Here is a 27,867-nt window from a genome sequence, read left to right on the forward strand (position 1 = left end):
CATTTCATTCCAGTGCCTTCTGAGCAGAATGGGTGCTGGACCCAAATGTTGGACCACAGGACATCAGGGTGCTAAGAAATAGCAGCGAGCTGTCCCACACAATGAATTTGTCATGCAGCCACCTGTAACTACTCTCTGGACACATTCAGTCCCAGGCCCTGCTTCTCTCACTTATACAAAAGGTGTTGTACAGCTGTATCTGTAAAAATAAGAAATCTTATTTATGTTCATAAACAGATTTTTGCAATCTTTTTGTTATAGAACATGCCAGCACAGTGAACTAACTGGTATTGTTTTTTAAGCAGTGTTCCTGAAAAAAATATTTTGCCAAGAAAAAAGAAGGAAATGCCCAGCTGCAGAAACTCATCTCTCCTTCAGTAAGGAGTCAGAGTAATTTCTAAAACCCTGTCATTTAGCTGCAGAATATCTTTACCACATCTCAGTGTGACACGCACAGAGCAACAACCAGCCCCCAGAACAGCGCAGCTGAGGATATAAAGAAGAATGCACAGAGATCAAGTACTATTTCCACTGTTGCCTCTTGAGTTCCTGGAAACTTGACACTACTCTTGGGGTGCTGCTGAGACTCATCTTCAAGACATTTAAGTTTATCTCAAGTAACAAAAGTTTTTCTATGATAAGGTGTCTAGGCAGCACTTCAGGAATACAGCTGCCATTCCCAGAGATTGTTACAGACACTAAACCTCGACTTTTCTTAACAGCTAAAAATCTACAACTTTGGATTTCAATGCAATTTGCAGATTATTCTTTTCAGCTCCTTTATAAGGATCTTCTGCTGGCCTCTGCCACCTCTCTGCCCTGTTCCACAGCAAGCCAGACAGAGAAGACTTTTGGAGAAGCTCTTTTCTGTCCTCACAACCTTCTCCCGTGGCTTCCTGGTGTTATCTTGAGAGGCCACTGCATTTACTGGGCAGCTGCCCGGTAAAAAAAGCACTGGTCGGGTTGCAAAGAGGAGGAGGAGGAGTCACGGCACGAAGCTACAACGTCTGCTCCCAAGTTTGACAACTCTGCCGAGCCCGGCCGCGAGGTTCCGCTTAAGCTCCAGGGTGCCGCAAGCAGGGCACAAGCCATGAGCCTTCTTCCCTTCAGGCACTGCTAAACCGGAATGTCAGGGAAGGTCCATGCTCCAGATAGCAGCCAGTCAGCTGCCTTGCCTTTGGCAGCCACTTGTCTGTTAAATGTTAAATTGTAGGCATACGTATTTCTCCACGGGTTTTTTTGTGTTGTTTTCTTTAGGATTTTTCTCCCAAGTTTGGAAGTTGCTTGGAAGTGGAAGTAGAAAATCCCCACGGTCTGCTCTTTGTGCCGAGAATAATTTCCACCTTATTAGGTACAAATGTATTTATATAACAACTGAAAGTAAAACAGAACGGAGGAGGGGGTGGAGCATTTGCTGCTGTCACTTGTGCCAACCTCGTCCTGACTTCTGTGTAGTATCGACTCGCTGCTCAGCACTCCGAGACATGTGAGTATTTCACAACTTTTGACATCCCCTTGTTTTCCTTTTTTTTTCTTCGTTGTGTTAAAAAGATGAGGGAACTTAGAGCTTAGCTTCAAATTATTAAATGCTTTTAAAAACTGTCTAATAAGATTTCCTATAAAAAACATAGTCTAAGTATTGTATTTAATTTCGAACTTGGCACCTGTTTCTCTGTTTCTGCTGCGTTAGACAAATCAGCAAATTGAGAAAACTGGTGCTAGCTTGAAAATTTGTCATTGTTTGCTAACAAATTCACTCAGCAAAAAATGAGGAGAAAACAAAGCTACTGCTCGGAGCCTGGCTAACATAGAGACGATAGAGGCAAAAAAACCTGGGAGAAAAGTTATTTACTTCTTAATGTATACAGCTGAAAGGGCATTAAATGCAGGCAGAGAAGAGAAAATCTGCAGGCAGTGGAATCCCACTGCAAACAGTGACAGAGATTCTGTAGATGCAATAGGGAGGTTTTAATCAGCAGTAAACAAGAGTAAACACATGCACTGATGAGTCCTGTTAAAAATAACGCTTTCTACCCAGTCACAGTGTCATAGATTTATTTAGGTTGGAAAAGAGGGAGAAGATGTGGGGGACGGAAACTTGTCACAGGTTGTATTGTCAAAACCTGCAAAATTATATCTGTGTAAGTCTAATAGGAAATTCTCCTTCCTGTGCACGACCACTATCTTGCAACTCCTTCTGTACAAAGAAGATATTTTTAGGCAGCTTTCTTTTAGGAGAGTCTTATACTAAGGAACAAACTCCTGATGGTAATTATCACAGCATGTTTAGCTGTACTTTCCAAGGAGTGCATAGTGCAGCGCTTCCTTTGTCTCTCAGGGTTGTGTTTATCTATTTACAGTTACGTATTTGCTTGGCATGTACCAGTTAAGTGGAAAGGTATCACTTGGTTATATATGTATCTTGGAAGGAGATAATTATAGATCAACATAGTCTAAACAAACAACATTTATAGCTCAATCGAGGTGTTAGATTTGTGAGTCTACTGTGCTGTTCTCAAGAGTATGACTGTATAGCTGTGCCTTGCTCTGCACACACACCAGAGGCAGCAGTGGGCAACCCCTAGTACAGAGACCAGCGCTCTGGGATATCCGGGATACCCGGGGCTGTGAGAGATGCAGACTGTGGGGATTACACCCTGTGCCAGAGCTCCAGGAACGAGGATATCCAGGGGTGTGGGAGAGACAGACTGCTGGAACTGCACCCCGAGACAGGCCCTGCATGACACAGGGGATTCCTGGTCCTCTCTCTGCCTGGCAGAGCACAGTGACCTAAGGGATGGAGGAATGTCGACGTGCTCCTGCACGTCTCACCTGTGACTGCTCCAGCGCCCTAGGTGACCTGGCACATGAGTGGGAGGCTCTGCAGCTGGAGTGGAACAATAACGAGGAGGATGGACCATCTGTCTTGGAGGTGTCACTGAAGTTAATTCAGCTTGTGCCCTGTGTCAAAATTGCTTCCATAAAGATAAAAAAGACAGGTGGATGTCGTAGAAGATCCTGTCTGAAGGGGACAGAAAGCCCCATATACAGACCAGAAAGGCTTCTTCAGGAAGCCTGTATCCTTTCTGGGGCTTGGGTTAAAGATTGTGAGGTGAAAGTGTCCTCCTGTGGCACAGCCCTGGGGTTATTACCCATTTTCTGTTTTTCCAGGTAGGCAGTGACAAAGTTGCAACAAGGAGTTCAAGGGCAATTAAGAGACTCCAGGGCCTTGGGATGGCTGTCAAGGGATCAGGAGCCCAACTGTTGTTCTCCTCTATCCACCCAGTTGCAGGGAAGGAATGGTACAATCCAGCAGAACAATACCTGGCTCCAAGCCTGGTGTCACCAGCAGGATTTAGGGATTTTGATCATGATTTGTCTACTCAACACCAGACCTGCTGGCGATGGATGGGGTACACCTGTCCCAAAGGAGGAAAAGGATCTTCACACAGAAGTTAGCAGGGCTTATCAAACTAAAATGGGCTTATTAAACTAAAATGGAGAAAAGGGTAAAATCAGGCTCTCTAAAGGCAAACTTGAAGGTAGCCCACCAGTTTTTGAGGGACTATGTGCTAGCAAGTTCCTTCTGTCTGCCACTGGAGGAAGGGGATAGAGATCCATATGGCAACAAAGACACAAGGGTCAGTGATGTTTAGAAACCATGGAAGCACCTGAGAATGGTCATGTAGGAATTAGAGCTTCTCTGCCAAGGAGGTGGTGGAATCCACAGCTCAGCAGTAGTGCCTCTACACCAGCACACCAACATGAGCAAACAGGAGGTTAAGCACGAAGAGCATTAGGAGGGCTGAAGCACAACTGCAGCTTTATCTGCCTACTGCCCTAAAAGACACACACACACACAAAAAATTCTGTGAATACATCCTATATATATTATACAACATACATACATAATACACCATCATACATAATACAACAAGACCAGAGCTGTCGGCCTGACTGTGCTGCTGGGAAAGGTCACGGAGCAGATCATCCTGAGTGCTGTCCTGTAGCAAGTACTGGGCAACCAGAGAATCAGGCCCAGTCAGCAAGGGCATGAGGCAAGTCCTGCTTGTCTTACTGATTCCCTTCCACACCATTCTTCTGGAGAAACTGGATGGTAATGGGTTAGACAGGTGTACTCTTTGCTGGGTGAAAAACTGGCTGGTTCCCCAAGCCCAGAGTGGTGGTGAATGGAATTAAATGCAGCTGGCAGCCAGCCACCCGTGGCGTTCTCCAGGGCTCAGTGCTGGGGCCAGACCTGTTCAATATCTTTATCAGTGAGCTGGATGAAGGTGTCAACTGCACCCTCAGTTTGCAGATGCCAAGTTGAGTGGGAGCGCTGACCTCCTGGAGGGTAGGAAGGCTCTGCAGAGATCTGGACAAGCTGGATCGAGGGACCAAGGACAATCTGTTTGATTGAACAGGGCCAAGTGCCAAAGTTCAACCCCATGCAACGCTACAGACTTAGGGCAGAGTGGCTGGAAAACTGCCCAGAGGAAAAGGACCTGGGAGTGCTGGTGACAGCAGCTGAACGCGAGCCAGCCGTGCCCAGGTGGCCAAGAAGGCCAGAGGCATCCTGGCCTGGATCAGCCATGGTGTGGGCAGCAGGAGCAGGGCAGGGATTGTCCCCCTGCCCTCAGCACTGCTGAGGCCACACCTCGAGCGCTGTGCCCAGTTCTGGCCCCTCAATAAAAGAAAGACACTGAGATTCTGCAGCATGTCCAGAGAAGGGCAGTGGAGCTGGGAAGGGTCTGGAGCACACGTCCTGTGAGGAGCAGCTGAGGGAGCTGGGGGTGTTCAGTCTGGAGAAAAGGAGGCTTGAGCTTGACCTATCACTCTCTGTAAGTCCCTGAAATGAGGTTGTAGCCAGGTGGAGATTGATTTTTTTCCCCAGGTAACAAGTGCTAAGACAAGATGAAATAGCCTCAAGTTGTGCCTGGGAAGGTTCAGATTGCATAATACAAAAAGTTTCTTCAGTAAAAGAGTGCTCAAGCATTGGAACAGGCTGTCTAGGGAAGTGGTAGAGTTACCAACATCTGAAGATCTTTAAAGTACACATAGGTGTGGTGCTCAGGTTAATGGCTGGACTCAATGATCTTAAAGGTCTTTTCCAACCTAAAGAATTCCATGATGTGATTATGAATGTGTTATGTCTTGCTGTCATTATGAAAGTTTGAATTCTCTGGGAAAAACAGGATTATGGTCAGATCCATTCTCAAGCTGCCTAAGAGCTCACTGAAAAGAGAGAGGGGTCGCAGGGGAGAGGTACAGGCTGATGTGGAGTAGCTGGGCAGTATGAATAATATAATGCTAGATTTTTTCTTATGAGTGAGAAGTTCATCCTCAGCTTGCAGCGTCTTTCACACCACAGACAGTGATACACTTGACACAAACCTGCTGGTGTCAGGTTCAGGGTTCTGTCAGAAGAACGTTTCTATTTCTGCGCTCAGAGAGTTCAGTTTGTGCAGCCAGCACAGCAGGGAGAGAGGCAGTCTGGAAGAGCTGACTGAGACGTCCCGTTCTACCCAAACAGTGGGGTTTGTGACACAGAGCGTGTCTCTGCTCTGCAGGCCAGCACAGTGCTGCTGCTTGCAGGGATCAGGGAAGCACAGCAGCCCATAATTGGTTTTTGGAACAAACTTGTTAGTCTGCGCAAAAGTACAGATTTTATTCCTCTTGCTTTTTTTACATGACTCAGTCTTGTTGCTATACTCTCTATTTTGAAACTGCACCATCACTAGGAGCTAAAACCCCAGAGAGTGAATACTCATGCATTCCTGTTTGGGGTTTGGTGGTTTTTTTGTTTGTTTGTTTTGAGGCTTTCCTGTGCACTTAAACACCCGTAATGGAAGATAGTGACTTAACTTTAACCACAGGACGGTAATTCATTCCCAATTCTCTACACCAAATTATAGTGCTAGGCAAAACAAGAACATCCCAAACACGTCCATTTGCTCTCCATGTATGCTAAAATTTTTCTAATTTTCAAAAGTATTTTAAAAGTAATTGCTTAGAAATGAAGGGAGGAAATCTCTACTCTCAGTTACTTATTATCAGCTACTGATTTCTCAGAGAAATGTGTATGAAGCAAAATCTCATTTCCTATAAGCAGTTAATAAATTTAAAGACATTTTCTCACTCAGCTGAGGTGTGTGATTCCCATTTTACAGGTTTTGATAGAACAGAAATTCATTCCAAGAATGAATGCTGACATATTAACCAACAAGGTGACAAGAGTTTGTCTCGGCAAAAGGCAAACTCTAGTGGAAAGCACTATTAATAGTTCCTCGTGGGAACGAATGCTCAGAACTCCTTTTTGAGCTGATGTTTAATGGGACAGAACCAGCTTGGAGGCCCCTGAAACCTACACAGATTATTCTTTCAAAGAGGAGAGGACTTCTGGTTTCATATCATTGATCCCATATCAGTTTACCTTCTCAGTGCCTCTGTGCCAAATAGAGAAGCTTCCTGCACACCGAAGGTTCCTCTGCTCTTGCTGCTCCAGTGTTGTTCCCAAGATGGGTCCTGTGATCCTGTGCTCAGAATGAACTTGAAGGTAGGATCAGAAGAGAAAGACATTTCATCCAAGCTGCCTGTACTATATCAGTGTAAACAGGGATCCCACTTGACCAGGGCTGAGTGTCACCTTTGAGATAATATTCTGCACAACTCTCTGAGAAGTCTGGTCTAGGATTTCCTCCACATCCTTTAACTGATCTGGGGCCTGTTTTCAATCATCCATCAGGATTTATGGGTGGCTAGGGCTAGATTTTTATTATGAGAACACAAAGAATTTAGGCAACTTGGCAGCTAATAAAAGCTTTCTGTCTTCCATTCATAAATTAATGTACTACTGTAAAATAAGGAAGCTGATTCCTATTTATTTATTTATCATTTCCCTTAGAAATAAGCGAGGAATAGCAGAAATATTTGGAAGCCATCAGGAGATGTACTGTATAAGTAAGCTCCTGTCCCCGCTGATAAGTTATTGTAAACAGGTAACTGGATACTTGCATCATTACAAATATCCTACAGCGTTTCATGCAATAACAGATGAGGTATATCCTTGGTGGCAGCACAGGGTGAGCATTCAGACATTGTTGGTACTGCTGCTATATACCTTACAACTGAACACTTTAATAGTTTACCAATTAATAATAGTTCACCAATTAACTCTAATGTCGATGCTTAAATATTCTTTACCAAGAAATGGTGGATTTTTTTTTTTTTTTTTTTTTTTTCCCCGCTGAGGAACTGCTTTTAAAGGAATAAAAATACACGTAGACTAAAAGGGTTGCACTCTGCAGCAGTTAAAAAAGTCTTATACCAAAGTTGCTAATCCAGCCTACTCATGACTGAAATTTATCAAATATATTAGGATATGGTTTTGTAAGTAAAAATATAATTTTTACTGGCTGCAATTTATTTTTGAGTAGATGGACCATCATATTCTAAACTGCTAGTCAGAAACCATTCCCACTGCACCTTTCCCCAGCTGCAGTCTCTGCCAGAAGGCTGTGAATGTCAAGTGTTGGTAATTCTCTTCCCTAGAATTTAAGCTATAAATAAGGAAAGTGTAGGAAGCTTTACTGTTTCTGCTGGAGAAGGGACCTGATCTCATTGATTATGTTGTGTCACCATAGTCTGCCATAGACTGAGTCTGTGAAGGTAAAAATTGGACAATGCAGTCATTGAGCTAAAAATCTTGTGAACAACATAAACAATAGAAGACCGTTTTCTGTAGAAGAATAACAACAGTGACAGGGTTCACTTCCCATGTCTTAAAACCCATTTTAACTGTTTACATGTTGTTAACATACTATTAACATTGGTTCTTTTTGGTTGATAGGCAACATGATAGAAAGCTGGGCGTGCACTCTGCGGGCTCTTCTGATGCTGCGCTGGCTAATTAAGAATTATGGCACTTCTGCCAGTGGGGCCTGCATATATTCTGGCAAGCGACAAAACTGCTGTCTTGTAAGGGGAGGTGGGACCCTTATACCTGCCCTTCCAGAACTAAGGAGGGGTTTTGCAGAGACTCTATGGAAATCTGTGTGCCTGACTTGTAAAAGCTGCAGCTGGTTACTGCCACCAACCTGCCTGTAAGAGGAAAAGCTATCGACATGAGCACACTTGCTCAAAAGTAACAAATTGTATCTGTTAGTATAAGCCATACAGTCAAGTCGTCTCAGGCTGAATGCCAAATTAACCTCAGGCTGAATTCTATGAAAACAATAGAGACAGAAGAGGCATGCCTGTTAGAACAAAGGGTGTGTAGTGTGCTTACAAGGCCACAGGAGTGCGAGTCACACTGGCTCTCAAAGGCTCAAGTACTGTAACCTTTGGCAGAAAAACAACGAGTACAGTTTGTTTCCCTGGCAGCGTACTTTGGCAATTGTGTGGCTCCTGGAGTTTTTCTCTATGCTGCCTCTTGGAAGGGTAAATAGGTCAACGTTGTTTCACATTCTGGGGGTTTGATTAATGCTGATGCTACGATTAATTGTGCTCAGGAGAGGCTGGGCAGCAGAGGGGGTGAGAGGAGGGTGGCACTGGGAGCCCACCTGGGCTTGCACTGGTGCCTGTTCTCAGCCTGGGGACTCCAAGGGGAAACCTGTCCTGCAGTGACCAACAGTGGATGCTGGTGATGGCCGAAGTCATCACACTGGGGTTCACGTATGCTGCCTCACTGCTTACAGCTTTCTTTCACTCATTTTATTTCCTTTTCAATAATTCTTATTGAACAAAAAAAAGGTCTACAGCCTTTGCTACACTATCTTATAGTAATTACCTTCATGGGCACAAGAAATGTGATTTTACACAGGCTAGAATATATATATATATATATGTGTGTGTGTGTGTGTGCATGAGTGTATGTATGTATATGTGCATATATATTTATATTCCACTTACCAGTATGTTATCTATTTTCTTCTTGGTCACGGATTAGTTTAATTTTTCTCAAAAAGGATAGGAAAGGATAAGAAAAGAGGAGTTTCACTCTACAAATGCAAAAATATTGGAAGAACATAAATATTTTGGGCCCAGTATGCGATACCTGGGGATGAATTTTTGTTTTGAGTGATTGTTTGGCATTCTCTAGGATTGTCTGTGTCCGCTTTAGCCCCCAATGTGTTCTGGTGCAGCTGTGAGGACTCGCACTCATTTTAAACTAAGCTCTGCGAGGGCACATCCTTCTTTAGGCTGTAACATCTACCTTGGAGGAACCTGAGCTAGCATCTGAGCTAGCTGACTGTAGCAACTAGGAATATTTGCTCGGGGAGCATGGAGTATCCCATCCTTGGGGCAGATATGCAAAGCGACTAAAAGGGAGGATTTCGTCTAAGAGACAACTCAGAAAATTATTGCTGCTTGTGAAAAATCTGTGTTAAGGAGCTTACCCAAATTGCAGGAAGATGGTGAGACGAAGGCAAGGAGAAGACTCGCGGCTGCATCCAGCTGCCTTTGTCATTGAACCCAAGTTTTCCTTCTGTGATCTTGTGTCTCCTTTTCTACACATCTTTTTTTCGAACAAAGATATTTATACAGGGGTTTGGGTTGGTTTTTTTTCCCAGGAGCTTGGTCCATCCATTCAGTGAAAACAATCCATTTGGTTCACAAATGCTGTATGAAAAAAAGGAAATCATTACATCATAGTCTGATTAAAGATTTAATACCTTTTTATGATTATGAATTCATGGGAAGGTAATGAGCATGGGATTAAGTTTGAAGTTCTTGAGTGGAATATGCTTTAGTGATCATAAATCCTTCTACTTCTGCTACCCTAATTCTCCTTCCTTTCACCTCCACCATGTCTTAATTCTTTGCAGTGTTCTCCATCCAGTCATACAACTCAAATTCCACTGCTGTGCACCAGCAGCATCACTGACTTCTGTTGCTAAGCCTTCACAACGCTGTTCCTGTAGAAAGCCTGTTTTATACATATGTATACAGAAACAAAAAGTTCTGCTTGCCTTGGAAGCTCTGAGATGGAATGTGTCAGTGAAGAGACTGCTGAAGACCACCTACACAACGCCAAAAAATCTCTTTTGCAATTATGTAAATAAACCACTGAGGAGTTGGCCAAGTTAATGCAGGTTTTCTAGCCTGCCAAACTTCAAAGCACTACAAAAAAGGACAGCTTTAATTAAATACTTATAAATATATTTTTTTAATAAGAAAGAAATGCATATTTTCTGCAAGTTTGTTTTTGGAAATGAGTGAATTACTCTTTAGGGGACTTAAAAGAAAATCACTAGCCTGAGTAAATAATTCAGTGTAGGAAGTTCCAGCTCCAACAAGCTCATTTTGATCAAAATAAAGCTAACTGAAACTGAGTCTTATTGTTTGATACCCAGCTGCTAAGGGCTACAAAACTGGCAATAGTGCCTTTACATATTACAGAAACAAGACTACGTTCTCAGCCCGTATCTCTGAAATTCTCTGTTCCTCATTTTCTAAGAAGACAATGCTTATGCAATCACACATCTGTGTGTGTTTTCATGTTTCCATCCTTCACCGCATTTCTTTTAATTCAAGGCCTAATTTCATTGTATAGTTCACATCTGGAAGAGGCACATACAGGACCTTTCTTCAAGCCTCCCACCCAGCAGGTTCTAAATCTAAGGTTGGGCTAACTTTGACATCAGAGCCAGTTGCTCCAGGTTCAGTTGATTTTTCAGTACCTCTGAGGATGGAGCTTCTACAGCTTCTGCAGGGAGCTTCCTTCACAAATTTATTTTCTTGCAGATTATGTTGGGACTGCTTTTATAAAAAATACTAATATTACTGTCCAAATAAACTGTTCTGTCAACATGCTGTCATCTTCTGCTGTATCTCTTCAAGGTCTTGCTCAGCGTACAAAACCCATTGCTTGAACAAAAATTTGCTTGTTTCTCCAACCACAACACTTGCAAGATTTGAACACGAATCTAGGGAAAAGAATTTATAAAAGAGGAGTGAAACCTTCCAATTGTATTTTATTGTGTCATTTGGAGAAAGGTAATAAAAAGGGCAGTGAGCTTGTTAGACAGTCACCATGACTGTCACGAGAAATCACAAAAAATTACCTGTTGCTGACAATACGCATTTTCCAGGGAAACCCCCTTTATTCTACAGCATGCAAAGATGGGATTCTATTATGTGAATAAAAATAACCTTTTCAAAAAGTCTGTCTTGTGTTTTCCGTTAATTTAGAATTCCATACAAGGGACCCGCAGAAGTTACTCGCGAGGCTTCCTGCTTTGAATGATCTTAATGGATGGGCTGAAAGCCACTCAGAAATCTACTGTGGTTTTATACTTACATTTTTTTCCCCCACATGTAGGTCTCAAAATGTAGTTTCCTGATCCAGATGCTGTGCTTCTCTTCTGAGTAATGGTCCAGCAGGCAGGATGCTGCGGACAGCACGGCCAACACAAAACTCTGCTGGAGCATTGAGCAGGCTGCAGAGTCAGGTGAGGATCACTGAAATAACATGACATGTTTGGAAATTTCAGCAAAGCTTTGAATGCTATTTTGCAACCCAACATGAAAAGCAGGTAATAGAGAAAATTTAAGGCTTGGAAACATCTTCAGTATTTTAGATGAAATCCCCACACTCCATAATTTTTACGTTGTTTTTTCCGCTCGTGGTTGTTCAGTTGTACCAGAATTACATCGTAAATACATCTGGGATTGTTTTTTCATGTTCATATTTTTCAGCTGATTTGTAGCACAGCAAGTTCTAGCCAGCTTTTCTGCTTGGACCTAATCCCTGTGTCTGGCTGACATTTCACAACATGTGAGGCCAAAACCTCTGATCCTCAAGAGTGTTTAGTACGGGGGGAAATCCTTTAAAGTGTCCAGCCTCTAGCACTCTTCAGAGCTCCCCTTACATCTCCTAAATGATTCAGTAGCAGTTGCATTTCCAGTAGGCAGTGCGGCAACCTGACCTTTTTGTAACCCCAAAGGCATCAGCATTTGGTGGTGTCCCAAAACAGTTTGTGCAAGAGGCAGATCCACACACAGAGCTGTTTGACTTATTTATGGTTCTGCGCAGAAATGGAAGCTGGATGGCACCTCCACCAAGCCAGAACAACAACTATCAAAACTCTTCACTATTTATAAAATTTTATCAAACAAAGGCATTAATGTTCATTGACTACAAGTCAAAGAGTTCTCTTATTCAAATTAATTCTTCTATTGCTTGATGATTCTTATGTTAGTTTGTCCTATTCTCAGTCTTTCTCATCTTTTCTGATGGCTTTGCAGCTGTTTTTCTGCAGAAGTCACAGGACCAATTAATCACCTCAAATTTGAGTTAGTTATTGATTATCCAATAGCCTTGTATGATTTCATGCAAAGTGCCAGAGTGATTGCATCAGTCTTAGCTTTTACTAAAAGCAAGAAAATGTAGATCTCCTGACTTTGAAGAAAAATTTGGAACTCACGTGTCACCAGTGAAGGCTATGGAAAGTTGGGAGCAGGTCATGAGTCTTGAGCATGCCAGTTCTTCCACAATGATGGCCAGTAGTACATGTAAATAACCCAAGGTTATTTGCTCTTTTAAGGCTGTGAAAAAAATCAAATACCGGATGAGCAAATTAGTATTTATTTACACTGAGCATCTCAAATGCACATTCAGCCAGTGTTGTTTTGACTACAGTATTTCCTCAACAGCTCTTAAAAGAATATAAAAAGTCATTACTCCTGTAGCAAGATGCGGACACAGGATTGTGTGACTATCAGAAAGCAAGTTTGTTTTGTCCTCTGCTCATACTAATGTTGCCTCTGTTAAGAGGTACCTATTTAAATGCCTTCATGATAACTTAAAAGAAGTTTCATGTGTTCTGGAAGCAATTCTGTTTCCTTCCAAAGCCAGGGAACATTTTTTAAATACAACTGTACCACTACCCCTTTTAAAGGTATGTGTCAGTTGGGTATTACTTTATCATCTCTTAAATTAATAATCTTATGTTGTTTCTTATATTTATACACAGTGAATGATGTCACTTTGAAGGTACAAACAAAAAGACAACATCCTTCTCAAAAAGGCTTAGTATCTAAAAACAGGTGTAACGTACAGCCAGGTGTAACATATAGGTGTAACATCGATGTTGTATCCCTTAAAAGAATTAAAAGTGCAGAAAGGTTGAAAATATAAATCATAGTGGAATAATCTACTGTTAGGAAAAAAGCGGAGAGATGCCGACCACTAAGAATAAATATATTGTTGTGCATTCTGTGATTGTTTTGTACAGTTTTTTTTTTCCTTTGAATCTTTAATAATCATTAAGGACTTGAACTATATGATGCTTTTCTAGATGAGCTGTCTTTTCACTTGTTTTTAACAGAGATTGTTTATATAAAATAGTCTTAACTTAAAAACTGCTGCACAAAAGCTAACTTAAGCACATTCTGATAATGACAGAAGTTTCAGAACAGTTTCCAGAGATCAGCTCAAAGAGGCATCACTCTCTGCAGGACAGGTAGTCACAACATTACCAGAAATTTAGGAACCAAGGTTCACAGTCAGTTTTCCAGAAACCAGATCAGCCTTCCATTACCAAAATGACTGAGTAACAGAATCTCTGTCTGTTGGCCAATTTGTTATGAGTTATCTTCATACACCTGAAGAAAAGAGGCCATAAACAAGAAGTTGGAAAGTACCTGGTGCTTGGGAACTTGACAGGGAAGCGGTCAAAGAAGGTACTAATCTACAGGCTCACAAATAACCCCTTACCCAAGGCACTGAAGAGGCTCCTGTTCAGTGCAGGTCTGTGAACTGTGATGCTCTTCAGTGGTTCTAGAAGGTCAGTGTTAAGGACATTGCTGAATGAAAGTTTCCCCTGACATGTTTCTTTAGTATAAACCACTAAACTAGCATAAAAATGAGAACAAAATTAACAAGGAGTGAGGAGATGTATGTTTTATCTGGTGTCTTGCTTCACTGATTCTAAGAGCCGCTAGTGCAAGCAGGATTTTTCTCCTGTCTGTGTTCCAATTACTTCAGCCCTCTGACATCCCCAGCCAAAGCTGAAATCAGATCTTTTTTGCAAAGCTGAATGAAGATGTGTTCTGTCTCCAAGTTTTCCAGATGGTAGTAGGAACGAGGGGAAAACCATGAAACAACCGTTCCAAAACTTAGGAAAAATACAATTTTCAGGATTGTCACCAAGGTGAAAATGATGTAATATTTTCTGTTCCCTAGCTCCCAGGTGAGGATAACAAAGTCTCTTCTGTGGGTCATTCCACAGTCTCTTGGGATCCTCCTGCCTATGTGTTTTCACTGGTGACTGAATCGCAGGCAGGGTAGTGGAGTGACATCACAGCAGTGTCCAGCACAGATTTGTGAATCACTGTTCTTTCACTGCCTTCAGTGGCAGTTACCCAAGCCAAGAAATAATACTTTCCTCAATTAAGTTTTTCTGGGAAAAGAAAAGTTTTGAATAAACTTATTTTTTCTTTCCCCCTGGAGAAAAGACAGAAAAATGTCACCATGGCAACTTAACTTTCATTAAGGGGATTCATTAAGTCCTTTCATAGGGAATGTGGGATTTTGTTGGACTGACTACAATCACAATCCCCCAGTAATTTCTAACAGAGATCCTGGGGAGGTCAGACAGCAGCTGAGGGAGGAAAAGTCCTCACGGTGCCATTTGTATGTAGTGATTTATGGAAAACAGGTATGGAAAGAACAGTTACTTTGATGAATTCTGTTAGTTATAAAAGAGTACAGTTTATATTTAAAATATATTTGTCATGCAGTTCTCCTTTCTGTGCTCTCAGACAGCTTCCAAATAAACTTACAAAGAAAAGGCTGCTCTAAATGTAGCTGTTTCTCCTGCAACATGACACAATGCGCCAGATGATTTATGTCTCAGAATACTCATTGCAAAGTAGAGTTGTTAACCTTTATGCCTTGGCTGAATTCTTGTGTGGGTATTTTCCCTCTCTCTTGAATCCTAACTATGCTGTTCTTCACATCTCCTTGTCTCACATTCAAGCAAACTTTTCAGCAGAGAGCCTTGATTTGCATGATTTGTGCTCTTCTCTTCTCTGTCCTTAATTGCTCCGTGATTTTTCTCATTTAACCAGTTGTTTGTGTTTCCCAGAAATCCCTAGCTACGTACAAGTAGAAAGACTGCTCCTGTGACTTCCCATTTCCCACACAAACTAACCAGATAACTACACGATTTTACATTTTAATTTTGCTTTGTTACCGTTCCAGACAAACACAGTATTATTTAATGGACTACAGCTTTTTGCCTGCAGTTATACTCATTTTGTTTCATACAAAAGAGATCTTTTTCACCTCATTATCCTGTTCCACACAGTTAGAGACCAACCCCATTTTCATGATCCCTTGCCTCTATTCAGAATTTAAGGCTGTGCCATAGTTTGCCTTATTTTAGACTTTTCAAGCATAATTTGGTGGATTGAGTCCTTCAAAGATACAACTCTCTGGGCTAGTAAAGAGGCCTGATTTTAAAGCTTTTTGTAGTAAATGATGTGAATTTCAGTTTGCATCACGATACTAAGGCAAAGGGGAGATGATAAAATAATGCATCAACATTAGGGTCTGGAATCATATGAATCAGCAACAAAATTCCTCCTGTCTGCTGCTAATCTGCAGGTAAAATTGCTCATTTGGCTTGAGAGGTATGCTGTGGCATTTTAGACTTAAGTTTCTGTCTCCATGCCCGTGTGACTGGGATAGAGTTAATTTTCTTTCAAGTACCTGCTACAATGCTGTGTTTTGGAACTGAGGTGAGAATAATGTTGATAATGCTCAGGTTTTAGTCGCTGCTAAGTAGAGTTTATGCTGATACATGAGGACATTTTATCCTAAGATTGACCATTTTTGCTGCCAGGCTTTAAGAAAAAAAATTCTCAAAGTGTCAAATAAATTAGGACTAAAGTTCTGTTTAGTCTGCAGAAAACAACTGATTCAACCATGGTCAGGCATAATCCAAATTCAGTGGTATCTTTTACTTACACATTCTGCCCAGCACCTCGCCCTTCAGAGTCTCTTATGAACATGAAGGTAAAAGGCAATATTTAGATGTCCTGAAAGGTCTTTCCTCTTCTTTTTTTTGTCCTTTTCCATTTTGAGAAGAGTCCAAATGCTGTTACTACAGGAGATAAAGCTGCAATACGCAGTTGCAGATGTGTCATGAGACAAATAGCTCCCCCAGAATGTTGAAGAATCTTCCTTAGAAGCACTGCGTAGGTAGCACTGAAGTTCTAAGTGCAAAGTATTTGGTTTAGTAGCCAATCTCTCAAGAGCAATTCCACTGTGTAAGCACAGAGGAGAAACCAATGTAATTTCCATAGAGCAGCATGGTTGTTCACCTGAAAATCTACGTTGGCATTCTGGAGCTTGGGCACAAAGCCAGCTGAAAACTCTGCTGTAGGTACCTGCTGGTACCAATTGCATTGTCTCAGAACACCAAATGTAGCTTTCTTTTATAGTTCAATTTAAATTGAACTTTTCTCATGTTTGGCTTTTGAAGCAATTCCTTCTTTTTTCTGTCTTTTTCCTGTCTTTTTTTTCTTTTTTTTTTTTTTTTTGAAGGACATAACCCCCACTCATCTCCTGCCCTCATGTAACTGAAAATATCTCTCAGATTCCTAAGATTTTATGGTTGCTGTAGATTATTTTGCATAATTCAAATGAAACATGAATATTTCAGGTCTCATTTTAAATTGTGTGCAGTTTCAGGATACGTGGGTCACAGTGAGGACAAAGTAGTTTTCTAGTAGTTTTCATCCAGCTGAAGATGAACGACTTGACAATAATGTAAATTTTTGTACTGTGCGCATGTGACAATTTTTATCTAGAAAATAATTTGACTAAAACTCTGAGCAGGATACAGTGATGAGAATGAACTCAAGCTCTGTATTACATCTAGTAAAAGTGACTTTTCAAGAACAAAGTGATTCAATAAGATGAAGGGCTACAAGTAATCCTCTGCCCTCTTTAGGACCTGAGGGGTTTTGCCAGTACCTTTCCAAACAGTTCAGTGCTCAAACCATATCAAAAGTATGGAGCATCCAAAAACTGGGACAGAGTGATTAATCTCAAAGCAACCTATGACACCTGTATTGTGCTGACTTAAATATCAGAAAACAAAATATCCCTCATTTAAGTAATAAAAATTAATTTTTATTCCTGTTTATACTTTAAGTATTTTCTAAAGTATCATTTTCTCTAATTCATATAACCAATTAAAATGTTTGCAAATGAAGAAACCTTTATTTAAACATCCTACTTGGCATTTCTGACTAGAAAGAAACCAAATGCCATATTTTAAGCAATTTTTTCAATTATACACGCAGGTTCTTAGCTGTTACAAAGGTTTTATCCTACAAAATTTTAAATAACAACATTTTTCTTTCTGGTTTATTTTGTAATTTAGTTACAATTTTTGTCAGTCTGGATGCCAAAGAAATGGGACTGGAAATAACCTGATGAAAGAATATTTAAATCTTGTCTTGTGTGAGATAAATGTGACTAGCTAAACTATTTCTGACACAGAAGGAAAAAAAGAGCACTCTCAATAGTTATTCTTTTTTGCTCGCCATTTCTCAGATTTTCTGAAGGACAGGGAAGCACCTCTGCAAAAACCATGCTAAGAGTAGTTTGAGTAGTATAAATGCTTCACTCTTACTGAAATGAATAGAATAAACTGGTATTTATCCTCCCTTTAGCTGACCACAAACTTGGCTTGGTGAGGTGCGACTTTGCTACATGCTCTGAAAAATTTTACACATTCCTGCTTCAGTGTAAAAAGTAATCTTGAAAGTATGCTACATTTTCCCAGGCATTTAGAACTAGTAAAAAATAATTTGTTTTCCAGATTTTCTTTCCTTTTCCATGCCTATCCTATATAAAATAAATCTGTACTAGAGACACTTTCTTCTTCTTTCTTGGAATCCTGATTCTAGTTTTTTTCTGTTTATTGATCTGTTTACAGTGTGTGTGCTGCTTCCTCAGTTGTTCAATGAATCTGTTTTTCCCTGGTTAATATATTGGTCAAATTCTCAACAACTCTGGAAATTAAACTTTCATTGGTTTCAGGAAAGCTATGGCAATTGTCACATAGGAGGATTTATTTCTGCTCTTTAAAGAACATTCAGAGCAGAAGAAAAAGTAGAATGTTTCAAACTGCATCCTGTCTCTTTAATTCAGGATCCAGCAAATTCCAGTGGAAGTATCACTGTAAGAGAGGGCCATAGATTATAATTCTTCTTTTCAAAAAAGCTCTGAAAATACTGCCTTACTTCACAATTTTGAGAGCTGCATTTGCTTGTTTTAGTCTTTTATCTATTACAAGTGTGTTACAGACTTCTATTAGTGTATGATCTTACTTGAAGTTTTTAAGTTGAGTATTTTGCTAAGGATGAGATGTTATTTGTCCAGCAGTTGTTCCTGTTCCTCAGAGTTTCCAATTATATGCATCAATATGACATCATTTATATGTTTTCGCTGTTCAATGTTTCCACATTTAATGCTGTTTTAGATGTTAACATCCTACCCCTAAAGGCACAAAAATTTTGTCCATAATTGTGTTCTCATTCCCTGTTGGGTATTTGTTGCTATGATAAAAATATCACAAATAATATTTACGAGGACTGCCTAACAGCAAGTGTACAGATCAGGATACATTTTGCTAAACAAACTTCAGTTCTGGCTCTATTTTGCGTGTCTTTTTAATGCCCTTTACATTTTGAATCTCCTGTTACTCTACTGCTTATTTATCTGTGAGAACTTACTCTGAAAGGCCTTTTAACTGGTTATTACATATTGCATCCCAAAGGATTGCATTTATCATTTGGGGATAAATGCTCAAATCTAACCATCTGTGCCCTACAAATGAGTTTTTTGCTGTGTACTTTTTCTTTACGGTGTGTTTCAGCTAAATTAATTTTGCCACTAGCAAAATTTAGGGAATCTCTGTGTCCATAATTGTGTTTGGCAAGCTAACCTTGCATCAAGGAAACATTAGGCTGATCTTTCGCAATTTGAGGAGAGACTGATACCTTGAAAAGACTGACATTGCATGGGAGGATGAAAAGAGAAAGAAGCATATATTGGCTTTCTTTCCTGGCTGGATTTTGCCATCTGACAAATATAAAGTCTATAGCCAAGTACAGGACACATCTTCACAAGGTGATGACGGTCTGGGCCTCAAGCATGCTTTGCAAAAAAAAAAAAAAAAAAAAAAAAAAAAAGTCAAAGGAAAAATTTAATTTTTCACATTTCAAGTTCTGATGTTTAAGCTGTTGAGTGGAATAGCAATGACTCTGTGACCTTTTGGCAAAATTTTCAAACAGGCATTGCAAACTTTACTCTCTAGCATAAATGCCAATTAGCAGGAACATAAAGGAGAAGGAAGGACTGTCAAAGCAAATCAACAACTGCTTAAGCAAACAAGGAACATATAAATAGAAACTGTGATTAAACTGAGAGAGGCTCCTGCCATACTGATTACTGAGAACACTCTAATACAAGCAGAATAAGCCATGTAGATAGTACTCCACAAGAATGTCACCACTACACAACACCACCAAGAAAAGCTGTAGTTCGTGGGAGTGGAAGGTGAAAGAGAAGTGACCAAATAGGAATCATATTTAAAGAATATCCAGTTTTAATGCTGAGAAAAAAATGTGTTAGCCAGCGTAACTCTAGGTAAATGCAAAACTTCTAAGAAAGCGCTCTATGTCATGAAAGCTTAAACATTTGACAAATGAAGACATGGCTTTCCTCTCAGCCAGACAAGCATTCAGCCATGTGATGTGGTTTAAGAGCTAGTAATTCCACTGGCTTCCTTTCTGCTTCAGCAAGTACAAGCCAGACAGAAGCATGGAAAGCTCACTCTTTGCCTTAAAGCTTTGAGGAGGAGAGCTGCTGATAACACCTGGATTTCCGAGGCTTCTGTGCAAAGATCGGTAGGGAGGGAGAAGAGGAACTACAACGGATTCAGGCACCACGATAGTGTAGAAGCAACTCTTTAACAGCTGCAGCATCGAATGCTATTCAGGAGTTACCAGAGATGTAAAATAAGTTTCTTTGACTGTGTTTGAGGGCTGTACCTGTAGGTAGCATCTGTGCCAGTTTCTTACTGTCTCAGAGGACATCAATGTGGTTTTCCGTCTTGATCAATTTGAATAATTACATTCTGACTCTAATTCATATTCAGGGCTTTCTTCATTTGTTTCCCTGTGGTTGTTTCCTGTAAGAAGCCTAAAGGAACTTAGGAATGAAAGAGTAGAGACATTCTTCAGTGGATCTGTGCCCCTGGCTTTCAGCATTTACTCCATGACAAGGCACTAAGAAAATGTCTTTCCTCTAAAACTTACCCATAATCCATGAAAATTTGATTTCAAAATTACTTATTTAAGGGCTCAATATGGAAATGTCTATCTAGTTCAGAAGTACTGCTTTCTTTATGGGTTCCATTCCTCTTCCAGTCACTTCCATTAGTTTATGAAATCTTTACTCTCCATGGGTTCTCCCCTGGAAAAAAAAAAATCAAAACCAACGTTCTTTTGGTACAAGACTAGGGAAAAAAAGTTGATTTTCTTCTCAGTCTTACGGCCTCTGACATTCTGTATGCTTCTGAGCAGAGAGAAGGAGCTACACTATTATGCACAACACAAAACTTTGAATAGACACAGCGCTCCAGCTGTGCAGCTACTTGGCACTTTGTCCCCTTGAAGGTAATTGCGCTAGGGCAAGAGGACAGAACAATTAATTAGTGGAGCCAACAAGCAGAGGATAGCAGAACTAGAGCCACGGGGTGAGATTCTGTTGGGGGAGGAGACAGAGCTCTCTAAAGGAGGCTCTAATTATCGTGGCAAAAGAAACACTGAAGAAGAATTGCTGCAACAATGCAAATGAGTGGGTGTAGAACTCAGCTCTACGTGGCGTAGACAGCACTTGAATGCATCTGAAGAGATCCCTGCTTTATGCATGAGATGTTGCTCAATAAAATGTCAAAGACTGGAGAGAGCTGGAGGTGATGGTAAGAGTTGAGGGAAATTTGCAGCTGTAACAAAGAAGATTTAAAGTACATTGCTGCACAGGAAGCCAGAGAGAAAATGCTGAGGACATGTGTTTGTAGAACAGGGGAGAAGAAGAGACTGACTAAAATACTAATAATAAATAATGTGCAAGTAGTCTACTGTACTAATGAAGATGGGAAATGGGAAAATAGATTATTACATGAGAGAGGTGTTTGAGACCGCTGATTTGCTCATGGGAACAAGGAAAGGAAAGGGCTGATCAAGGAGAAAATCTGTGAAGAAGCCAAGAAGTTACAGAAAATTTGAGAGTAACCAAAAATTAAGAAGGTTAGACTTCGGGGCTCTGTGATTTTTTAATAGGGTGAGGGTTTTCTGCAAATGGTGAAAGACTCCCAGGACATTCCAGGATTTTGAAAGAAGTGCACATAAAGGGGAACATATTGAGGTCTGAGCCACCAGTGTGATACAGTCATGAAGAAAACACTGGCAGTAGTTCCCTTTTTCCTACAGAAACTGAAATTATTATCACCAGTTCCTAAATCCCTCATAAGAGCTGAGGACATTGTATGTTTCTGGTCACTCGTTTTCAAGGACAAGGAAGCAGATAAGGAATAAAGATATAAATAAAGAATAAAAATACAGTTCAAAACAAGGAGAAAAAATAGAAGACCTTGGCCAATAGCACCAAATGGCACAGCCAGGAAATAAAACTTTCTTATTTATTAATATCTCACCTCAAGGATTCAAGGAGACATTTGTAAACAAATATTAATAAAGAGGTTTAGACATATGGTGTTTAGGCAGAAACATGTAATTTTACCTGTCTGTATTTTCCATCAGATGTAACTTAAACACTGTAAAAAAACATGAATATTTTCTTTTGAGTAACTTAAGTTATTGTTTATGTGGCAGCCAAACCAGCAAAGTTATTGGCTGTTTCTGCTTTGTTAAAGAAAGGTTTATTCATTTGCTTAGAGATTTGCTTCTTTTAAGAGAAAACAATACTACAGTACCTTAGATATCACTCAGAGGTAACTACTCTCAAAATGCTTAATTTAAATTCATTATTAAAAAGCAGCGTTCCTTTCCAAAAACATTATTGTGTATATCATAATTGCTTTTTGGAAGAGCATATATTCCCTTCCAAAGGCGTTAATCTTTAGAGTAGCAAGTGATCAAGACAGAAGATACAGAAAAAAAAAAACTTACATCTTTAAGTATGAGCTGCTCCTTTGTCCAGTATTCACAAGGGTAAGTACCAGAGATGTAACGAAGACAGAGACTAATTAGTTAATGATAACACAGAGTAAGAAATCAAACCCAGACATTATCCAAAGAAAATTTCTACATTGCAACTTCATGTGTTCAAGGCAGGAGAACAATTTGTAAATGCTTCCAAGCCATCTAGCAATGCTTCTGTTGTTGAATAATAGTTTGGATGAAAGAATTAAGAAATTCAAGCAGAAAATGGCCCTGCATTGATGAAAGGAGTGTGTTGGGGGGTGTATTTGACATTAAAACCTCTTTATGAACAAATGGAATACCCTTTAGAGTATGCATGCAGTATATTTTTCACATATTTATCGTCAGTATAAGATTTCTATTACCTTAAGAAACTAAGCATTTATTTTACATTAGCAATTATAATTTTATTACAATAAAGGTAACCTACAATATTTAAGAAAACCAAAGATTCAGACAACGTTTAATCATTAAGAGCACAGTGTCACTACAGTGAACAATTATTTAAAACAGGAAACAAATGACAAACTAATGATAACCCTGGTCCATTATTCACTAGATATTTTAATATGTTATTTCCCCACCATGAACACTTTGTTCTGCAGCATAAATTTGACAATGCATTTGGACTGGGACTCGCTGTCAAATCAGCTTTTTAAGGCCCCATAACACTAATTATAAATTACAAAGATGGTTTGTGCTTATGGACCCATCATAAGTCTTTCATATTTTAATTTGTGGCCACCTCATCTCATTTCATAAAAACTGCCTTGTAGAATGATAAAAAAAGTTTGGCTACTGTAAAATATTTCTAGTAATCTTTAAATTATTTTCTTAAAATTTGGGGTTAAAGTATGTTTTCTTCAGCTGCATCCACCAGTCAGGTTTAAAATTTCTTTAAATGCACTTGGAGTTTCCCCATAAGGCTACTTCTGAACTTCACTTAAATAATGATAATAAAAAAATACCCCAAACCCAACCAAAATAGGATCTTTTCTAGGGATTAGCATTTCAAATGAAAGCAGTCAGTATGCAGATTTAACAAAAACAAATGAACAAAATCCAAACCCTAAACAAATAACACAGTAATTTCAAGTCAGTGTTAACTGAAAAGGTTAAAGCCTTTCTGTCATGCTACAGCAAAATGATTTAGCTCTTTTGATTATATCCAAGCATATAATAATTATTTTTCTTTGTTTTCCTATACATTTGAAAAATAAACATGTATAAGCACTTAATATTTTGGGTTTAGTACTCACATATTTTCAATTTGCACTTGTTGTGGAAGCAGTGACAGGTTCAGCCTTGCTTGTAGACCTACTTTAGCTGACCATGATGCAGCATCCTCCACATGGAACTCGTTCAGGAGATGTAGGACATGTTGCTTGTTCCATCCTTACTGCAATTTAGATTGCCATGGAGTCATTCATTTACATAGCTCTTATTGAGCAGGTTTTGGACAACCAAAGGGGATAAAAGGCACTGACACTGCATCCCGTTATTGAATGTGGAGATTTAGGTAGGATTAGGTAATTAGGCTATTGCAGCTATATCTTTGGGGCTTGGGAAAAAAAAAAATTGTTTAAATGCATTTAAAGCATTTCCTGTTTAAGAGAGTAGCAAATATTTGTAAGGGATAGTCTTCAGAAGTCCTGTCACAGACGTGATCATTACTCTCCTGGCTCTGCTTTATTAAGGTGGCTTTCAGCAAGTGAGCTGCGATCCTGATGAACTGACCTCCCATTTGGATATTTTTACCACCACACAGTGCTAGCTCTTGTTTTGTTATGTTTTCTGATGCTTTTAAAAATATTTACTTGCAGGTTTGCAGGTAAAGAAACTACTACTAAAGACACATCATTTGAGTCCGTTATAGAGCATTGCATGTATGATAAGGAATAAAACCTTGGGTCAAAGCCACTGCACTGCAGCACATAATTAACCTAAGCCTGTGAGGGAACTTCAGCAGCTAAATCAAAGGGCTTGTGGCTTTGGAATAAAGGTTACCAGGCTGTGCACAGGGAAATGTTTCCTGATGGGCAATGCACAGCTTCTCACAGCTTTTCCTTGTTTCCAGTTGCCAAACTCCACTGAGGAAATTCTTAAATGCATCACTGCCCACTATTAGACACACATACACTGTGTAAAGAAATGTAAGTATATGCTCTATCTAAATATTTTATTTGACATTTCTGCACATAACTGTAGCATTTGATGCATTCAATGTAGAGTATCACGTCTATGCAACCATTAATGTAGGTAATTCATTGAATTTGGGTAACAAATGGTAGCCAGGGGAGAGGTGGAAAACAAAAGTTGTTTCATATTGCCTCTGCATTAAATTGCAGCCTGCAGTATGAACAGGTAAATAAATAGGGAGCCCAGGATGAGTTCAGGTTTTCACAGTGTGCCTTCAGCATCTGATTTTCTACCAACTGTTTGGTAAAGTGATTAAATATTTCTCCAAGCTACAAATCAGTTGGTCTTTCCAGCTACACGCAGCGGGGTCTAGGTGTTTATTGGGAGTCCTGGCAAATTGGTTAATTAAGTCAGCACTAAAGCAAAATTCAGTGGAATCTGATTGTGACAGGGTATCACCTTGGTTGTGTCTTTCAGAAAACACACCTGGACAGTGTTTGTCTGCAGTATCCGCTGCATCGGCTTCTCAACAGCCATTGCTTTTGCCTTTTAAAGAATGGGATGGGACTAATCATCTTCTTCCTATGGTAACTACAAAGTCAATGCCAATCAGACGGCCACTAAAATTTATTTATTTTTTACTATCACACCTCTTACTTATCTCCAGTCACTTCAGAGAGTGGATTTGGAATTTTATTTTTACACTTTAAAAGAATTTTAGGTATTTTACATCAGGTAATCGAGTCTTTCTGTTGCATTATGTTCTATGAATCTGGCGTTTTAAAAAACCCACATAGTTTATACAATGTGTGACATGAGATACGGTTTTTAACGTACCTGTGTGATGTTACGATTTGTCAAATATGCTTGCTTGCCCCAAACATTTACCGTATGTATTTACATGTAAACAAGGTATCACTAGTATCTTACAATGCTGAGTCCTTTTTTCTCAACATAAACCTTGTAGATACCTCCTGTTTAGGCCAATGGTCACTGTGCTTCCTCTGTTCTAGTGCTTATGTACCAAAGACAGAAGCAGGTCATTGCAAGTGGGCAGAAGTCCTGAAAGATTTGGAAAGGATCAAGACATCCAAAGTAAGACCATAAAACAATCAGCATTTCATATAATCCTAGAAGACGACTTAATAAAATATTTAGCACTGCACTCAGCTAGCAAGTGTGAGTGAGAGAGAAAGGGATGGTGTTTGTTAGCTAATGTTATCGTTCCAACTCTTGTTTCCTTGCAGGATATTGATGTCAGTTTATACACTGCAAACGCAGACGAGGATGTAAGTAAACTTCACACATGACCACAACTGATTTTTAATGTGGTGGCTTCATTTCCTTACTAGAAATTATCTTCTAAAGCAGACTCTTACTAATTTGGTAAATGTGACTAAAATCAAATAATTTGCCTTGGAATAAATAGTTCTTCTAATCAAAGTGCTTATGGTAAATTATGCAGGCAGGTATTAATTATTTTTATGTAGTCATCTCCTACTAAAATTGATCAATTAAAAGGGATGTTGGATGGAGCTTTGAGCAACCTGGCCCGCAGGAAGGAGTCCCTGTGCATAGCAGAGAGGTTGGAAGTACAGAAACTTTAAGGTTCTTTCCAACTCAAACTGTTCTGTGATTGTGTGATTCAAAATTATTTTATCAAAACAAACAATGTTAAGATAATGCTGGGATTAATTTGTAATTTAAGGGAGTATTACCTACTTCCTGTCCTCCCTTACCCATTCTGAATTCAGATCTCTGAGTTAAAGTGTTATAACTGCTAAGAACAATATTAATTTAATTCCACTATCTTTAGGTATATGCCAGGTTCCTATCCTAGTTAATTATTTTCCTATGCTCTTCACTGTGTTTCACCTCATCTTAGCAAACTGCCTGGCCTTTTCGTTCTTAGCTCTCACAGCCTATCTCTGCAGATATTTAGATGTATTTGAATAGTAAGAAAAGATGCCCAGTAAGGAAAAATTAGCCTCTTTGTGGCTGATTTTATCTTAGATTACATCTCGCTTATAGCATACTTGTGTTTTTAATTATATCATAAATTAAGTCCTACATTTGCTTATTCCTTTTTAATCATAAAACCATTGCAACTGCATTTTTTTTTGTCAGGAAGAATGCCAAGAACTTGTAATGAGGTGCTTTATCTTAGAGACAGAAGTGATATTTCAAGAATGTCGTATCAAAAATTGTAGTAAAACACAGGATGTGTGGAACATATGGAAAAATGTGGAAAGCTTCAAAAAAAATAAGGTAAGTGACACCAACAGCCTGTGGAAAAAAGACAAATCAAAAATGCTTCTTTGGTAGCAGAAGTCCCTCTTTTGCTACATAAATGGTGGGATGGAAGAGATGAAAACTAATGAGATTCCAGTAACCTGTGCACGTTATAATGAAAAGTCAGACATCAGTGGTTTTTAGAAAAGCACTTTCAGGATTCCCATCAAAGCAAATACTTTTGCGCATGCTTACATATGTCAGGGTGTTTGAATGTGTGTGCATAAATGACAGTTTATACCTGCAGTCAGGTATGTTGGACACATGCAGAAAAGTACCCTAATTTTCAGAGGGACTGTCATTTGCACCTTTCACTGAAGGGATGTAACTCTCAAAGAGGATCCTATTCAAAAATTGCAGTCTGTGTAGTCTTAATATTTTTCATAGCCATTACCTGCATTGGAATTATTCCCAAAAACAGTGAGAAAAATATTAAGTCTCTATCAGAACCAGTGGATCAATATCCTGCTTTACTATTGCATTTTGTTTTTCAGTTGACTTCCACAAAATCAGAAAAATGCAAAGAATGTGAAGAATATGAAGAAAAAAATTTTACAGAATTTGTGCAGAATTTTGTAAAGGTTATACAGAGGGATTGCAAACACTGACCAAAAGACACAAGCTGGGAAACAAGATTTTTACATGAACACCCTCAGAGAAACTAGATTATCACCAAAAATAAACCAGAAAATGAACATAATTTACAGTCCTCTTGGCTATCTCTTAACATATCTGTTTCTATTGTGGTTTTCGGGTAAACTCAATTGCTTCTTCTACCCAAGAACTCAAAGTCAAAAATTAGAATATTTATGTAATGACTCTTCCTTGCCTTTTTCCCCTTTTGTACACTGCTATCTCCAGTCTTCTCACGGAAGGTAAAGCTGGTGCTTGGTTCTACTATCTAACAACAGCATGTTCTGTTCCTTCATTTGTTACCTCTAACACAACTTTATTCATTAATGTAATGACTACAGCTCCTTTATCAGTTGCCAAAAATTTCAATTGAGATGTCAGCCAAAGCAGTGTTAATTTAATTCTGTGACTAGAGGAGGTGACCAAGTCCCTTTGACACTTAAAAAAAAAAAATTTAAAAAAATTCTATTTGATAGAAATCTTGCCTGTGAACTAGGGATTGTAACTTTAGTCCCCATTTGGGAAAGAACTTTGAAGACACACATCACTTTT

At 39.4% G+C, this 27,867-nt stretch overlaps 1 protein-coding gene across 1 annotated transcript; it reads left to right on the plus strand.

Moving 5' to 3' along the window:
• Positions 1 to 1,044: 1,044 nt before the first annotated feature.
• On the plus strand, positions 1,045 to 27,382 carry IL15 (interleukin 15). The gene is made up of 7 exons (XM_040065514.2): positions 1,045 to 1,486; positions 11,324 to 11,453; positions 24,868 to 24,977; positions 25,404 to 25,485; positions 25,638 to 25,679; positions 26,518 to 26,658; positions 27,177 to 27,382. The coding sequence occupies exons 2-7, from the start codon at positions 11,391 to 11,393 to the stop codon at positions 27,288 to 27,290; spliced, it is 552 nt and encodes a 183-aa protein (XP_039921448.1). The 5' UTR covers positions 1,045 to 1,486; positions 11,324 to 11,390; the 3' UTR covers positions 27,291 to 27,382.
• The last annotated feature ends 485 nt before the right edge of the window (positions 27,383 to 27,867 follow it).

This window comes from Hirundo rustica, chromosome 5 (genome assembly GCF_015227805.2).
Source record: "Hirundo rustica isolate bHirRus1 chromosome 5, bHirRus1.pri.v3, whole genome shotgun sequence".
In the NCBI taxonomy this organism is placed as follows: Eukaryota; Metazoa; Chordata; class Aves; order Passeriformes; family Hirundinidae; genus Hirundo; species Hirundo rustica.

Bases quoted from the DNA above. Each gene is read 5' to 3' on its own strand.
- IL15 (XM_040065514.2), top strand. From the start codon at position 11,391: ATGCTGCGGACAGCACGGCCAACACAAAACTCTGCTGGAGCATTGAGC. The intron at 24,978-25,403 runs GTAACTACAAAG...CCTCTGTTCTAG, and splicing joins CTAATCATCTTCTTCCTATG to TGCTTATGTACCAAAGACAG. The intron at 25,486-25,637 runs GTAAGACCATAA...GTTTCCTTGCAG, and splicing joins AAAGGATCAAGACATCCAAA to GATATTGATGTCAGTTTATA.